This window comes from Castor canadensis, chromosome 3 (assembly GCF_047511655.1).
Source record: "Castor canadensis chromosome 3, mCasCan1.hap1v2, whole genome shotgun sequence".
NCBI classification, from domain to species: domain Eukaryota; kingdom Metazoa; phylum Chordata; class Mammalia; order Rodentia; family Castoridae; genus Castor; species Castor canadensis.
The window spans coordinates 152896105-152913671 of NC_133388.1; the positions used below are offsets into that span (position 1 = coordinate 152896105).

Here is a 17567-nt window from a genome sequence, read left to right on the forward strand (position 1 = left end):
ATGATTATCCTATTATATGAGTATGCATTCAGTACACTTTGTAAAACACAAATCTAGCTTTTCTAAACTATATTCATGGTTCCAGCCAGGCCTTGGAAAAATATATGAATACTGTAAATTCCTAGCATCTTTAACTTTAGCATTGTAATCATGAAATATTAAAAAACAAGTGCTGGGTAAGGTGGCACATGCATGTAATCCCAGTACTCGGGAGGCAGAGACTGGGAGGATCACTGTTCAAGGTCAGCACAAGCAAAATATTATGAGGTCCTGTCTCAACAAACTGGGGATGGTGATGTGGTTCTGTAATCCTAGCTACACAGTAGGTGTAGATAGGAGGATCGAGGTCTGGGCCAAGACCCATGCATAATACAGACCCTGTCCAAAAAATAACTAAAGCAAAAAGGGCTGTTGGGCGTGGTTCAAGTGGTAGAGTGCCTGCCTAGCAAACATGATGCCCTGAGTTCAAACCTTAATACCATTCCTCTAGAAAAAAGATGATAATAGATGATAGATAGATGGATAGATGATAGCTAGATAGATAGATCAATAGATAGATAGATGATAGATAAATACATAGATAGATAGATAGATAGATAGATAGATAGATAAAAAGAACATATACAAAAGGATACCACTGAGAACACAGCTCATCATATTGTTATTTTAATGTATGGGGGAGTTCTCTCTTGGATCTTAGCATTCCAGAAGCAGCTTTTCTATATGGTCCTTTTGTTAAAATAGTTTCATGTTGTAAGAAATCATGTTTTCATCCTTTTGTTGACTCTAGAAAACTCAGTTCAGTCCAACTATGAAGGACTAAATATTATGCATACTTGTATTCAAGTGTGATTTCAGTAGGGTTTTTGTCCTATTTTTTATTTTCTTGATTTTTTTTTCATACTTTATTTTCAATCCTATTGAAATGAAAGTATCTTTGAAACTTGTCTCAATTGCTTTTGGGCTTTGTAAGCCCAAAATTTGTAGTAAAAGCTGAAATAAAGTAGGAAATAAGTAGAGGAATTATTTTAATAAAAAGTTTGAAGGACAAAGAACATACTACAAAAGACATTAAGACTATTCACAATTAGTGAGTGGTAAAGCAGTAAGAGAGAGTAATGGAAGGGGTTGAACGGACCAAAGTAAAGCACACCCACAGTGGGCATACAGTGAGACACCCCTTTGAACATCAACTTAAATATTAATAATGAAAACCAGGACTGTAAAATAAGTACAATGTGGTGGGGGGAGGTAGTAGTTGAAGGCGGTGGGGTGAAGGAAGGAGATTAAGGTGACAATATATGGTAGGTGAACTTCACATATTTACATGAAACAGAATAAAGAAATCTCTGGCAATTGCTTTAAGTGGGGTGGGGAGGAAGTTGAAGGGGAGAGACGATGGGGGTGAGGTAAATAATGTACAATATATGTCTAATTGGAATTGTGACTTTGAATACCTCCCTGTATAATGAATATATCATAATAAAAATTTATCTAAAAATGATTACTCATGATCAGCATAATGAGAAGGATAAAACTATAAATCAGAATTAAGAGCTTTGTACTCAGTGAACTACATAACACTGAGCTGCTTCTCCCCCTCCTGTGGGGCTGGGGCTTAACCCCTCTGTGTCCTTATGCTCACTAGGCAGGCGTCCTACCACTGAGCCCTCAGTAATGGAATGCAAGAGAAGTCACTGCTGAGCTCCCAGCCCCATTGAGATTCTCCTGATAATCTGAAGTTCTCAGAAGTAATTCTCACCATTTATGTAGACACTGTGCTCCCCAGGAACCTTGAAATCACCTTTAAATATTGCATTTCAATCTAAAACATCCTTTCTTGCTAAAGAATTAAAGTTTTTAATCATAATTCCTATGGTAATCAGGTACGATGATAAGATGATTCACTTGCCTTCCATAAATATTAAGTAAGAAAGAGCTAGTTTTAGAAGTTAGTCTCTGGCTTGCATATTACTTTAGAATTTTCTTCTGGAGGGGATATCTAAATGTATAAATTATTTTTAAAAGTTATAAAAAACTATGTCATATACATATCTATTTAAGCTCTCGAATTGGATCATTCTTTGAACTTCACTACCAGATGATTCTAAAAATTTGAATATAAGCCTCTGCAACAGTTATCTTTGATTTTCCTTTTTTCCTCACTCTTCCATCTAACTAGTAGCATCATCACTTTTCTGTTTCTCAAATTCTCTACATTATTCCTGACCATCAGTATTACATTCTGAATAATAAAAGCCAAACACCTAGCCTTGTGCCTCTGCAGTCTTGTCCTGTGCAATCCACAGTACACACAGCATCCATCTATGCTCACCTAAGCCTAAAACTAAAGCCCTTCTCTGGTTTAACATCACTCCCAGAGAAATGTCACTTCCTCTAGTTTAGGTGAACTAAGAACATTCTGTACTACTCTCCTCTATTCTAAATATATTTCATATGGCTCTTATTTTAATTGTCTTTCTCCTCCTATTTGATTAGAAAACTCCACAAAAAGAGACTATGCTTCCTGTTCACAACTGATTCCTTGGCACCTATTCCAGTATCTGGTACAAGCTCAATATATATTGTGAATAAATTAAATCAGCTCATTTATAGTGTGGCTACAAAGATAATCCATCATAAAGATCTGGAATGCAAAACAGAACAGAGAAGAATGCAAGGTCATGGTGGAAGGATATCCCTGAGTAAGGTGAAAAGAAATCTATTTTGAAGATGCTTGAATGGTATCATTTTCAAAATATAATTTGTTCACATATAAGAAAAGGATAATAAATGTTTAATTATATATTTAGCTTTATAGTATTTTATAGCATGATATATTTAGTTCAATCCTCTTTATATTTATTGGTATCTACAGAGTGTCAATATAAAGTGATTTTAAAAAGAAATTTGTTGAGTATCTCACAAAGTGTATAATCACTGATTAATCAATAAAATGCAAGGGAAGAGATTTATCTTTTCCTAATAGATTAGAAAAAAATCCTGGCAATCCAAATTAAGATAGTAAATTGGATAAATGCATGTATTTCTATTTCATTCTCCAAACCTGGCTAAAATGATAGTAAGTGAACTTAAAAATGTATAATAGCACCAAGACAAGGAAAACAAGGGGAAAATAGCTTTAAATTTTTGGATAGTTGAAAGTAGACAAAGACTTGGCAAATGACTGAGTGAAAGGAATGTTGAAACTTAAATGCCCACAGAGATGAGCCAGGGAAAGCAGGTATTTTCCCACAATGCTTCAGATATTAAAACCATTAGGTACTATCACACTCCCATATTTCTTGCAGCATTAGTCATGATAACTAAGATGTGGAAACAACTCAAGTATCCACTGACAGATTAACAGATTAAGAAATCATAGTACATACATACATTGAAATCACTTAGCCTTTAAAAAGAGGGAAATCCTGCCATTTATAAAACATAGATGAATCTACAAAGCATCATGCTTACTAAAGCAGTCAGACACAGGAAGACAAACACTATATGATGATGTCTATATGCAGAATCTAGAACAGTTGTATTCAGGTGCCGGGGGTGGAGGGAAAGGATACCTAGGAGTGAAGAGGATCAAAGTACACTATGTATATACACAGGAATACAACATAATGAAACCTACCAAACGCTGTTTGAAAACAGAGAAAGGAAGGAGAAGGGAAAGAAAATATAATGGACAGGGGGAACTTGTTCAAGGTTTACTGTATGTATCTTCGGAATTATCACAATGAAATCCCCTCATTTCATTATTGTATGATAACTAAAAAATAAAATAAAACAGTGTTTCTGCTCTTTGCCATAGAGGCAGAGAGAAGAAGCACTGTTGCCAAAGGTTGGGAAAGGGAGAGGGAAAATGGGGAGATGCTGGTCAAAGAGCACAAAGTTTCAGTTCAGCAGGATGAAAAAAATTCTGGAGACCTAAAGTATAGCATGGTAACTACAGATAATAAGACTGTATTATATACTTGAAATTACTTGTTAGGTAGATCTTAAGTGTTCTCACTATAAGTATACTAAAAGGGTGAGAATATGAAGTAATGAAAATGTTAATTAGCTTGATTATAGTGATCATTTTGTAATGTATGCATATATCAAAACATCAAGTGTACATATTAAATATATATTCCTTCTATTTGTCAATTATACCCTAATAAAGATGAAAAAAATAACAGGAGTAGGGCTGGAGGTATGTGTGACTCAAGTGCTAGAGCTCCTGCTTTGCAAGCATGAAGCCCTGAGTTCAAACCCCAGTCTCATAAAAAAACAAAAACCTCTCAATAAAAATAACAGTATTGTTTGTAAAGTCTCCCTTCATACCACAAAACCAGAAACACCCCCCACCCCCAACACAATCAAGAGAAATTGAAATTCTGAACAGAAACTGGAATAGAGAACCTGTGGCCTTGGACCACAAGGTATAGCAAAAGGCAAGAATAAGATACTGTTCTAAAAACAAAGTAATTAAAATTGACAGTTTGAAAAGTAGACAAGCACTGACCCTATCATCCCTCTTCTCGTATAATGCTGTCTCCCAGCTACATCTTTCATAAGAAATCAGAGAAAGCTTCCTCACAGGAAAAGAAGAAGCAATCTAGCCCGTCTGCAGGCATGTCACTTACTCTTGAATATAAATGAACTTTTGAGTAAAACTTCTATCATAAAAAAAAAAATAGAAAAAAGGGGGAGAAAACAGAGACAAGGCATAGAGAAGAATGATACCTCAGAAAAAAATATATTTTCTGACAGATGCCATAAAGAAAATGCTATAAAAATGAAAAATAGAGAACAAAGGCCTTGGATATTAAAAATTAAACTAAATAATATGAAATTAAAAATTTAATTAGGCTTAGAATATATAATGAATTTTCCTAGCAAATGAAAGAATAAGTCAAAATTCAAAAGCAAATGTCAAAAAAAAAAGTCAACTGTCAAATCAGATTAGATAGTCTAATCTAAGGTGTTCTAGAAAGAACAAATAAAACAAGTAAGGCACCCACGGAGCACCCACATGATGAATTCGAAGGGCCTTAGGCATAATCTCATAAAATTTAAACCACTGAAGAAAATGAGAGGATAATGGAAAACAAAGAGAAAGCAACAGGCCATATGCAAAGGACAAGGAGTCAGCACAGCAGCTGGTCTTAGCAAGAAGAGAGTAAAGTCTAAAACTTTCCAAAAGGAAACAACCTGAAAACTCAAATTTAATATCTGGAGAAATTATTAAGTGAATTTGAGATTAGATTAAAAACCACCTAAGAAACAAAAGGGCTCAAATTTGCTTATTTGCCTCTTTTCTGAGAAGCATAAAAGAAGCTGTGCTCCAACAAAACAAAGGGATAAACAAAAAACCATGAACATCATCTTAAGTGAAGTTAGCCAGACTCAGAAGGCCAAAAGCCACATGTTCTCTCTCATATGTGGAATACAGACCTAACACAAATGCAGCAATATTATAAAACACTGGACACACTAAAGGGAGGTCACATATGGGAAGGGTAGAGTAAAAGAAGAAAGCCAAGAACCTGAATATGGTTGGTATACTTCCTATACAAGAAATCTTAAACCAGTTGAAACCATCATAAGAAAGAGACTAAGATAGAATGAAGAAAATTAGAGGAGATAAACCAATTGGAGTTATAATACATATATACATAGAGACATCACAAGGAAACTCCCTATGTAGCTACCTTTATCTCAAACAAGTAAAAACGTCACATTACTTTTTATCTTTTCTCTTTTTCTTCTACAAAATTGGAGAACAGGAGGATAGAATAGTCCTGCTTGGCAGGGGTGGGGATATATGTTTGGTACCAGTGGTGTCGGGGGGAGAGGTACCGGGAAAAAGGGTCAGGAAGGTAAATACGGTGCAAAAAAATGGGTACACATGCATGTAAATGCAAAAATGATACCTGTTGAAACTATTCTAAGAATAGAGGTGAGGAGGATAAAGGAGAGCTAAGGGGGGGGGGAATTCAAGTATGATATATTTGATATGCTGTAAGAACCTTTGTAAATGCCACAGTGTACCCCCACCCAGCACAACAATAAAGGAAAAAAAATTAAACAAAAAACAAAGAACCATGAAGATGGCCTGGGATCTGAATCAGGAAAGAGTCAAAAGAAATTTTCAGGTAAAGGACGTACCAGGATGACAGCTGTGTTTCAGGAAGACTAAATAACAGATTGCCTGAGGTGCCTGACTACATTGACAGGAATTTTATAGTTCTATTTAAAAAAAAGTATGGGAAGAACTAATGGCTTGTACATGGAAAACTAAACAAAAAGAGGCAGGCAGAAAAAGATTAAAAAGGCATATAAAAATGTAGCCTATTAGTTGGCTCAGTTATACAAATAACTTACCTAATCATTAAAAAAAATATAAACACTGATATTATAACTTTTCTAGGAATATGGAAGCAGGGAAGGGAATATGAGTGAGAGGTTGTATGAATGCCAAATCCTCAACTTGCATTTTACAAGTTAGTGGGTGAAGTCCAAACAATGTATGCACATATGAATAAAAAAAAAAAGATAAGTAAACAATTTGAACAATGGGAAGTAAAGATCAGCAGCGCAGTGGAAGAGTTGAAAGCATTTCGGAGAATGATACTTGTTAGTCAGCTAGATGAAGATACTACAGTTTAATATGACACCAAGACTTATGCATATGAGTTACTTTAATAAAGAAAGGAAAAACAAATCACCCACACTTTCTTAAACTCATTCAGTCCTTAATGTCAGCAGATTTTACTTACAGATTCCCTTGCCAACACTTTGGGAGGTACCTTTAATACTGCGGATATAAAGAAACTCTCTTGTCTCCTATAAAGGCTGAACAAAAAATAAAAATAAAAGAATAAAAATAACAAAATAAAAAACCTGTTCTTGTCCTTCCTGGCAGGGTAAGTCATTACAAAATTAACCTTTTAAAAATCAAACTTTGAGTTGAAATTAGAAGTAGTAAACAACTTCTTTAACTTTTGGTCATACCATCTTTTTATCTAATGATTCATCCAATGATGGATAACCAGAATAATTTCCTTTACTCCAAAGAATAATTTTTTAAAGTCAGAAAATTTTTGATAAATTATAATAGTTGTTTTTGAATCTACAAACCATGAAGAAGGACTACAGCTTGAGAATGTGTGTTTTGCTACTGAGTAGGTAAGGAAAGGACTAAGGTTTATTTGGTTATTTGGTCACCAAGTCAAGACACTCATAGAGCTAAACCTGGAAAGGACACTGTTTCTCATTGGCTTGGCAGGGTGGGGAGGCTCCTTTTTGTAAGTGGAATAATCACATTATGCATCTTTTGTCTATTTCACAAAAGGTGCTATATATTAACCTTTTAACCAATTTGTACATGGAAAAAACTATAAGACTATAACATAAAACTATAAGCAGTCATCAAATCTATAAGATCATGACTTATATTTAGGGGTTAATATTCTAGAACAAATGTCCAGTTACTTACCAGGAATGTGTTTCCACAGTGCCCACACACGACCCTTGTACCTTCAGGTTGGATTGGCAATGCAGGTTGAGCAGGTTGTTCTTCAGAGATAAGCATTACTGGACCAAGGTTAATTATGCGTCTACTGTGGAAAGAAAAAGGAAAGAATTTCACTATCCCACAAATGTACTGAGGAAAAACCTGAAACATATGACCAAAAACATGGAATGTGTCAATGAAAATGTTATACTTGATTTGTAAATTAAGTGAATTAAATGTCAAGCTTCAGAACCAAATCACAGAAAGTAGTCAGTCTCTCAAAAAAATAACAATATTTTTATACTTGGAATAAATATTCCAAGTATAATCGCAATTATCAGTGACACTGGGAAACATTTAACTGCCATGTCCAAATGTTCATAAGTTCAGATCAGAAAACAGTTCTTAATCCTTCTTCATCTAAGGAGGTAATTTGAGTTTGGTTAAATACTGAATAAGCAAAAAACTTTCTACATTAATATAAATGTGTGTGTCGTGAAGGAACCAGATGCTAAGATGCAACCTAATTTCTCTGAGAAGTCCAGTGTTCCTTGGTGCCTATTTCATCAAAGATGGGAAGACAATAAAATGGTAGTCATGTTCCTTTCTATTCTCCAGTCTGTCATCAGAAAGGCTGTAATGGTTAATGTAATGGTGAAAAAGTCAAAGAAATCACAGAAAAAAAAAAAAACAAAAACACAGTTAAGGTCTTTATATACTTTCATTAAGCACATCCATAATGGCATTTGATTTGGCACAGGCAAATAATTCCAGAATTTATCACATATATTATCCTCAGCACAAATTAGTGTAGCATACAATGAAACACACAATGACAATTAAAACATTTTGGGGGCGGGGGGGTAATTAAGTATATAAAAGGTAAAATAATTGGTTATTTTAAATATGGTTTAATGAATCAAAACATCCATCACTCATTCAAGAATGTTATAGTCTACAAATATCTATTATCGTCAAGTTTTAAGTATATCATTCCTTTAGCAATAACAATAATCTGGGGGTGTAATCACTATTGAGAACAAAGACTATATAGAACAAAGCCTGGAACATAATGAACCTTTAATAAACAGTTGTTTAATGAACAAATGAATGAATGAATGAATCTTTACTCTTACCAGTTGGGTCTCGGACATCCTATTCGCCGAGATGTGTCCTTACAAATGAGGAGACAATTACAAGGGCATCTAACATATTTCTTCCCTGTTGGGGGGTTTTTGATTGGCTAGATAAAGGAAGAAAATGCAAACAGAGCAAATTAACCAAAGAAGATTGTCACAGTTTGTTTGTGTTTAAGGAAACACAAACAAACACAACAAACTAAAGTTCTCCATAGTTGCTACCAAGGTATAATATAAGAAAAAGTGCATTGCCAATGGTCCAAATAGCAAACACTATGAAATTTTAGGGGTAGTAAAGATTTAATTATTAACAACATTATTTCATATTTAGTCTGTATTGGCCTTTTCATATGGGAGGAATATTTAGTGCACACCAAGAGTTCTTTTCTCTTTAAAGTTCATAAGACAAGGTGATCATCTATCTCTCTAGTCAGGTGCAAACATTCAGAAAGGATTCTTGCATCTGCCCAGGAAGATCAAGCTCAGTAAGAACAGTAGAGAAAAAGGAGTTAATGATACATTTGACCTGTTCTTAAACTTTACCCAATAGAATATAAGTGATTAATTGTATGATGTACTTTAACTTAAAAACTTGTAATTGCTCTTAATACTAACATATTTTTACAAAACAACTTTATAATAAGTTTTAAAATAAGAATAATGTCAAAGGCAACACTCCTTGCAATACTAGAGTTAACTTGTTAAACTGAATAATCACACTGAAAAGAACAGTGCATCACTTCTGTGGCATTCCTGCCAAAATGTATAACCTAAAGCCTAATCATCAGGAAACTACAGACAAACCCAACTCGAGAGGACTTCCATTAAATATCTTGCCTATACTCTTCAGAAAACAAAAGATAATTAAAGGAAGAGAAGCTTCAGATCAAAAGACATTAAAGAGACATGAAACCAAATGCAATAAGTAATTCTAGTTTGACTCCTGGAGCAGAAATTCTTTTTTCATAAAGAACACTAATAGAACAACTGGGGAAACCTGAAATTAGGTGAAAAGATTAGATAACAGTATTGTATCAGTGCCAATTTCCTACATTTGGTAATTGTACTGTGCTTATATGAGTGAATGTCCTTTGTTGTTTGTTGCTGTTTTAGGGTTTGGATTTTTGGTTTTTTGGAAATTTTCACTAAAAGTTGATTTATTTAGAGAGAAAAAGGCAATGAAGTAAAAATGTTAACTTTTGGAGAATGAGAATGATGGACATATGGGTATTCTTCATACTACCTATATAGTTCCTGAGTTGTAACGTCTCAAATTGCACTTTTTTAATGGTATGAAGAAAGTGAAAGAAATCATACTTAGAATTTTGAAGTTTCGTCTTTTTCCAGGCTAGCAATGTGTAGTACAAGATTCTCCCTAGGAGTTGGGCAGTAACAGAGCCCCAGCTCCCAGTTAGCCATGTGATCACAAGGAAAAACAACCCATTCTGTATGGAGTGCCAAGTTGCTAACCTAGGATGTTAAGTAGGTAAAGTGTATTAAATGCATTTCCAACTTACAGTATTTTCAATTTATGATGGGCTTACTGAGACATAACCCCACTGGAAGTTAAGGGGCATCATACCTACTATTATTTGTAACTGTCTTGTGTGTATACTACTTTTTTATGGGAAGTATATTTTCATTTTTTATTCTTGTTTTTGTGATGGGTGGGAGTACATTGTAGCATTTACAAAGGTTCCTACAATGTATCAAATATATTAAATCCACCCCCTCCACTGCTTTCTTTCATTCCCCCTCTCCCAATTCCTAGAACAGTTTCAACAGGTATCATTTTTTCATTTACATACGTGATACGTTATATGCACCATATTCATCCTCCTACCCCTTTCCCTGACACTTTCCTCCTCCCACCCATGCCAACCATTCCCCCTGCCCCCCCTGTTCTCCCATTTTATAGAAATATGGCGTTTTTCCTAGTTCGAGATAAAGATAACTACACGTGTTGTTTCCATGCATATATGCATTAAAACCCAATTGGTTCATTTCTATCAGACCTGTTTACCACTCCCTAGTCATCTTCCCGTGGTGGCCTCCGCCAGTTTAAGATTACTATATTTACTCCTGTACAGTGAGCATATCAGCCACCCTCAAGTTTCTAGTTTTCTTCCCTATCCCGTGTGTGACCTCTCCTTTGTGTGACCCATATCCCATAATATTGCTGCATGTGTTGAAGGTCTATAATCCACATATGAGGGAGAACATGTGGCTTTTGGCCTTCTGAACCTGACTGATTTCACTTAAGATGATGTTCCATCCATTTACCTATGAATGACAAAATTTCATTCTTCTTTGTGGCTGAATGAAATTCCACTGTGTATAAATACCACATTTTCTTAATCCATTCGTCAGTAATGGAGCATCTAGGCTGTTTCCATAGCTTAGCTATTGTGAATAGTGCTGCAATAAGCATGGGTATATAGGTGCTTTTATTGTAAGCTGACTCATAATACATTTTCAATTTATAGTATTTTCAATTTATGATGGGATTATTGATACATAACCCCATTGGAAGTTGAAGGGTATCATACATACAATCATTTGTAACTCTCTTGTGTGTACATTACTTTTTTGAAAAAACTTTTTAAATTCTACCTTAGTAAGCTTGGTATAAATATAAGAGTATAAGCCACCGATGATTTACTAAATTATATTACAGGTAATTAAATCTTCACAAAAAATCACAAGCCTCCAGAATTCACACTTACAGTATTTAAAATATCAAGAAATATAAAGTACCAGGAATTTACATTAACTTATATATGTTCAAAACTTATTACTACATATATATATACTTGACAAATGACAGGATTTGTTTTTATATTTTATTCCTGTACTATTTTTAAACCTAAATTCTTTCACTTACAACAAAAGGCAATTGAACTAGAAGATTTCAAGCCCTGGTCCTCAGAACCAGTCCATGGCATGTCGTGTTAGGTCTGCAGTGAAGTGGAAAAAAAAAAAAATATATATATATATATATATTTATGCATAAGTTTTAAAATTCTTACTTGGCAAAATAGACTTGTATGTGTCAGGCACAGTGCTGGGCATTTTACTCTTGTATCCCAACAGCAATCCTATGAAGTAAGTAGTACTAGTACTACTTTACATGAGGATACCACACATAGAGAAGTAAAGTCCCCAAGGATATGGAACTACTAAATGGGGGCTGGGATTCAAACCCTAGTCTGTCAGCCTCAGAATCTCAGTTATACAGTCATCTGGTACCACTGTTTCTCCAAGACTTCTCAGATTTTCCATTAACTTATCTTAGAAATCAATTCTCCTTCAAACTTAAACTCAATATTTACTTCTGTATTTTTCCAAGTCTTGCTAACATCTTCTATATTCTCTCTCTCTCTTTCTCTCTCTCTCTGTCTCTCTCTCTCACACACACACACACACACACACACACACACACACACATCCCTTTTAAACTTCTTTGGTTGTGTTGTGTGTGTGTGTGTTTGCTTATCTGCACAGGTGTATCAGGTTCCTATCACAGTTGCCACCTAGGAGAACAGACAATGAAACCATGTTTTGGGTGACTTAAGGAGAATGAATCACAGTGAAATTCAACAGGGACAAAGATAGTGGGGCATAAGGGAACTGCTCTGTTGAACTGTAGTGCAATATATTATTTTCAACATGGAATTTCCTCCAAAGAAGCTTTTAGCTTCCTAACACTTCTTTACTTATAAATTTAAGATCAAGTTACATTGTAGACATTAGCCAGCCATATGTTAAGGCATTCCTCAGAGACTTTTCACTTTTTCCTCCTTTGTAAACCAAACAAGGCAATCTGATTAGATATTATTCACTTCCTCTAGAATCCTCAGTGATTTTCATTTCTTCACTCCACAGGGGCAGTAGCCATACAAAAATCAGCACAATTTTCCTTGCATCCACAAGTATTTTTCTTATAGCCAAACCCTATTTTGTACAAATTTATCCCTCCTAAGATAGCATGATTGACCATTTGCTAAATCAATAGGTACTCTGAGGTTCCTGTATGAATAACCTAGTTTGTTTTGGTTACTTACAAGAGTAAACATAAAACTTTATAAATCTTTTTTCTCTACTCACAAAAGAACAAAAGCCAAAAGCAAAGTCTGCAAACCCAGGCTTGACATCTCAGCAAAGCATCCTGGATCTGAGTAAGGAGGATCACAAGTTTGAGGCCAGCCTGGGTTAGATAGCTGAACTCTGACTCAAAAAAACAAAAACAAAAAACAAAAAAAGTGTGGGAGAAGATACTAACATTAACAGCAAATCAAAGAAAATCCTAAGACACTGTGTTTTTTAAATTGTTGATCATATATCACCACTCCTATTGACTTGCCAATACTGCAAAAGATATTAATAAAGAAGTTTACTAGTCAGTGATCAACTTATAAAGAAACCAGCTGGGTTTGTAAGTATCACTGAATTATGTGATAAAGTTCTCCACATGATGGCCTATATAGAAAAAAAATATTTACAATGAAATATCGTATCTTATTACTTAGGTTTTATTTTATGACTTTTCTATAAAACATGATGCCAGTATCCATAATTTGTGGTTCTTAGAGTCACAATAATAACTGAATGACTGTTTTAGACTTTTCCAAAGAAAAAAACACAAATACTAAAAAATTAAATTAATATTTAATTGCAGATTGTGAGAGGCCTAAATTTTAAAAAATAAAGCCTCACTGTGAAAATAGGAATATACATCATCACCAATATACACCTTATCAGTTTATTATTTGAAACGGTAAAAATTTTCCTTAAAATGTAGTTGCTCTTCCCATGATTCAGTTAAAAAAAACTGCACTTCAATTTTTCTTAATTTTCAATGAATTAATATCTAGCAAGTGGAATAAAGTGCTAAGGTATTTGTAAACAAACATTTTGACACAGATGTCAGTAATAAATGCATAATTACAAAAGGCATAAAAAATAATAATGGCATCCTACAGGCATAAACAAGTATAAATATTTTCCACATAGCAAGGACAAAGTCCACATTTTTAGTAAAGCCTAGTAAATTTTTATTTTAGTGGAAATAAGGATGAATTTAGTTGTGATGTGGACAGTCACTGAAGATAATTATAAATAACTACCATGGTCAATCTCCTGTTAGAGAGTAAAGAGCCAAAGCGAAATTATTTCTATTTGTAGACGAAATGATCCTATATTTAAAAGACCCTAAAGACTCTACTAGCAGACCCTCAGATCTGATAAGCACTTTCACCAAAGTAGAAGAATATAAAAATCAGCATATGAAAATCAGTAGCTTTTCTATATACCAATAATATACATGCTGAGGAAAAAAAATCATGAAAATAATTCAATTCCCAACTGTCTCAAAAAATATCTAGGAATAAACCTAACAAAGGAGTCCAAAGACCTTTACACTGAAAACTATAAGACACTGAAGAAATTAAAGAAGACCCATCAGTAGAATTAATAGTGTGAAAATAACTATATTACCAAAAGTAATCTACAAATTCAATGTAATCCCCATCAGAATCCCAAAGACATTCTTCACAGAAGTAGGGAAAAAAAATCCTAATATTGATATAGAAGCACAAAAGACCCCAAACAGCCAAAGTTATCTGAGCAAAAAGAGCAATGCTAGAAGTGTCATAATACCTGATTTTAAATTATACTATAGAGCCATAGTAATAAAAATAGTATGGCACTGAGACAAAAACAGACATGTACACCAGTGGAAGAAAATATAAGTCCCAGAAATAAGCACATATGGCTATAAGCCATCTGATTCTCAACAAAGATGTCAAAAACATATGTTGGAGAAAAGAGAGCCTCTTCAACAAATGGTACTGGGAAAACTGGATATCCATATGTACAAGACTAAAACTAGATACCTGTGTCTCACCTTGTACAAAAATCAATTCAAAATGGATTAAAGATCTGAAACTGAAACTACTGTAGGAAAACTTCAAGATATAGGGATAGGAAATGACTTTCAGAATAGGACTCCAAAAGTTAAGGAAATAAGAACAAGAATTGAAAAGTAGGATTGTATCAAATTAAAACTCTTCTGCATATTAAAGGAAACAATTACCAGAGTACAGAGAAACAATAAATGTAATTAAAATCCAGAATTAATCCTGGAATTAATATCCAGACTATATATGAAGAACTCAAAAATTAAACACCAAAAGAAAAATATTCCAATTTATAGATGGGCAAATGAATTGAACACATAGGTCTCATGGTTTATAAATGCATGAAGAAATGTTTATAAAGGAAATGCAAATCAAAATGACATTGAGATTCTCTCTCACCCCAGTCAAAATAGCTATCATCAAGAAAACAAACAACAGCAAATGCTGGTGAGGATGTGGAGGAAAGGAACCCTTATACACAAATGTAAATTAGTGTGACCACTATGGAAACCAGTGTGGAGGTTCCTGAAAAAATTAAAAATAGAATTACCTTATGATCCATCAATACTACTCCTAGGCATATAACCAATGTAATCTAAGTCAACATACAATAGGAACATCTGCACACCCATGTTTATTGAAGCACTATTTACAAAAGCCAAACTATGAAATCAGCCTAGGTACTCATCAAGGTATGTGATATATATATATATATATATATATATATATATGTATATATATATATATGCATTATTTGACCAAGAAGAAGAAATTATGTCATTTTCAGGAAAATGAATAGAACTGGAGATCATCATGGTAAGTGAAATAAGTCAGAATGACACAAAACATAAATAATAAAAGTAATATAATATAAAGCCAAATGACTTTACATTAAAAATCACCACAAAAAAAATTTAATGAGGTTAGCTTCAACATGTGGAGGCATCTTTTATGATGAAAGAGAGGCAGAAGAAAAAAATCATCTTATTTGTACATAGCTTATACCTGCTTTTAAGTATCTAACATTCTTGAAGAACTTCCTTTTAGAAAAAGCGATCAGGTAATTTAGTCTTTTATTAATGGAAACCTCCACTTACCGTAGCTTCATTGCAAACCGTGCACTTAACCACATGCTGGTGAAGCTTGCCATCCAGATTGATTAGTGATTGGCACACACGGCAGTTGATTACTGGAATACCACTGGCATCTGGACTGGCGATGGCCGTATATGGAGGTGGGAGTTCTGCTACAAGGATACAGGAAATCAGACTCTCCAAGAAATTACTGTGGCTGGTCTGAGTACAGAAACTTCAGAAGTAAAGTAGAAACTAAAAATTCCCCCTCCAATATTTATGTTTTTAAAGTCAGCCAACTTGCCCTAGTTTCTGAGTATAAATGCACATGGAACTATGCTGTCAAGTAGAATAATTCTTATGAAAAAATCCACATCATGTTAGCTCAAGTCTTCCTTAATGATCCAGTTTCCTTTTACTAACCTGTACTCAAAATATTCACTCCATTCCTTTTGTAAATCCATATAGCCTATTTATGCGTAAACTAAAAAATTTCACGCTGGTGACCTGATTGGCTCTTCGTGGTCAGAAATCAAAAATGGTCAACAAAAGTGAAGTTTAAAAATCGCATACACAGATGCATAAATTGTGTGTTGCCGTGCTATCTGTCTATACTGGTCCAGTAAAATAACTCTGGTTATGACAAGAATAAAATAAGGTTTTGGAAACAGTCAAGGAGAGACCAAAATGAGCCTTAGCAAAATAAGCCTATCAGAATGGAACAAAGATGGGTACCATATTAATTTTAGGCACAAATAAAAAATAAATTTAACGATTTTTAGTCTCAAATGTTCATTTACCACTAAAAATCTAATAAATGAACTTAAATATTTATGTTAAACATTGTGATGTTTGGCATTAAATCTCTAGGAATAACCACAACAAAAGCAATAAGAAAAATGGATGAAAGAGTAGCAAATGCTGCTAACTGATGTATAAGATGACACAGGTGATCACATTCTACACACCACTTCTGAGCATGCTCAAAAATTTCCATAATTTAAAGACACACAAATATACACACTGTTTTTGTTTGTTGTGCTTTATTTTTTGAGAGGTCTGAGTGGTTAAAGGGCAAGGTCTACTTTCAGAATCATATGTAATCTACTGGAAGTATATGTCTGTTAGAAAAGTCAGAGAAAAAGAATCCTGATATGCTACTACTCTAGAATGGGACTTCTAAAGGGGACTGCCTAATAGTTTGTGTGTGTGTGTGTGTGTGTGTGTGTGTGTGCAGTTATCTCAGTTATAGGCACAGAAAACCATACTGATGTAAGATATCAGGACATTTAGAAAGGGCCACACCCTAACAGAGGACTGAAGCACCGCTAAAGAGAACAGGTATCTCAAGGAGCTTCTGCAACATTACAAAATACAATCTCAACAGTTAATCAAGGGAAGAGCTAGCTTTGAAAGAGGTTTTTCTAGCCAGTGTAAGAGATTCTGAATTCTGTGATGTCTTTAAAAGTGTCAGAGCATGACACATTATGGCATATTTAAAATTCACATATTACCACATGGCATTCTTGGGATTTATCACATAGATCATTTTTCAGACTCCAAACAATTAACAAGTGCTATTCACTCAAATGATTCATAAGCTGAATTTCTGCAGCAGCCAAAGCTCTGAAAGAGGCCACTTTGAAATGACAATATGCTTACATTTCTGGGAAGCTTATACCAGAACACTGCCAAACACTGAACTTGAAAAGAAGTTACACAAGTCCTAAATTATAAAAATAGATTTAAATCCTTGAAAGAATGTGAGGTTGGTTTAGAGTGGCCAGTAATCTATTAATCAAGAAAGCCAAAAGCAGGTGAAAGGAACAGTGAGTTAAGACTACATTTTTCAGGCCTTGCAATTTGCAGGGTGCTTTATCAGATCTCAAAAAAAGAAAACGTTATTCTGGGAAATTAACACATA

At 34.2% G+C, this 17567-nt stretch overlaps 1 protein-coding gene across 3 annotated transcripts in view; it reads right to left on the reverse strand.

Moving 5' to 3' along the window:
• The window catches only part of Pip4p2 (phosphatidylinositol-4,5-bisphosphate 4-phosphatase 2), a 56421-nt gene that overhangs the window by 15534 nt on the left and 23320 nt on the right, over positions 1-17567 (reverse strand). For 2 of the 3 annotated variants that reach the window (XM_020169915.2, XM_074068814.1), the window contains exons 2-4: positions 15668-15816; positions 8650-8756; positions 7496-7619 (exon numbers count right to left, since the gene is read on the reverse strand). In XM_020169915.2, coding sequence (XP_020025504.2) covers positions 7496-7619; positions 8650-8756; positions 15668-15816 — 380 coding nt within the window. The remainder of the gene's footprint in view (positions 1-7495; positions 7620-8649; positions 8757-15667; positions 15817-17567) is intronic. The other variant, XM_074068815.1, reaches the window with a different exon arrangement.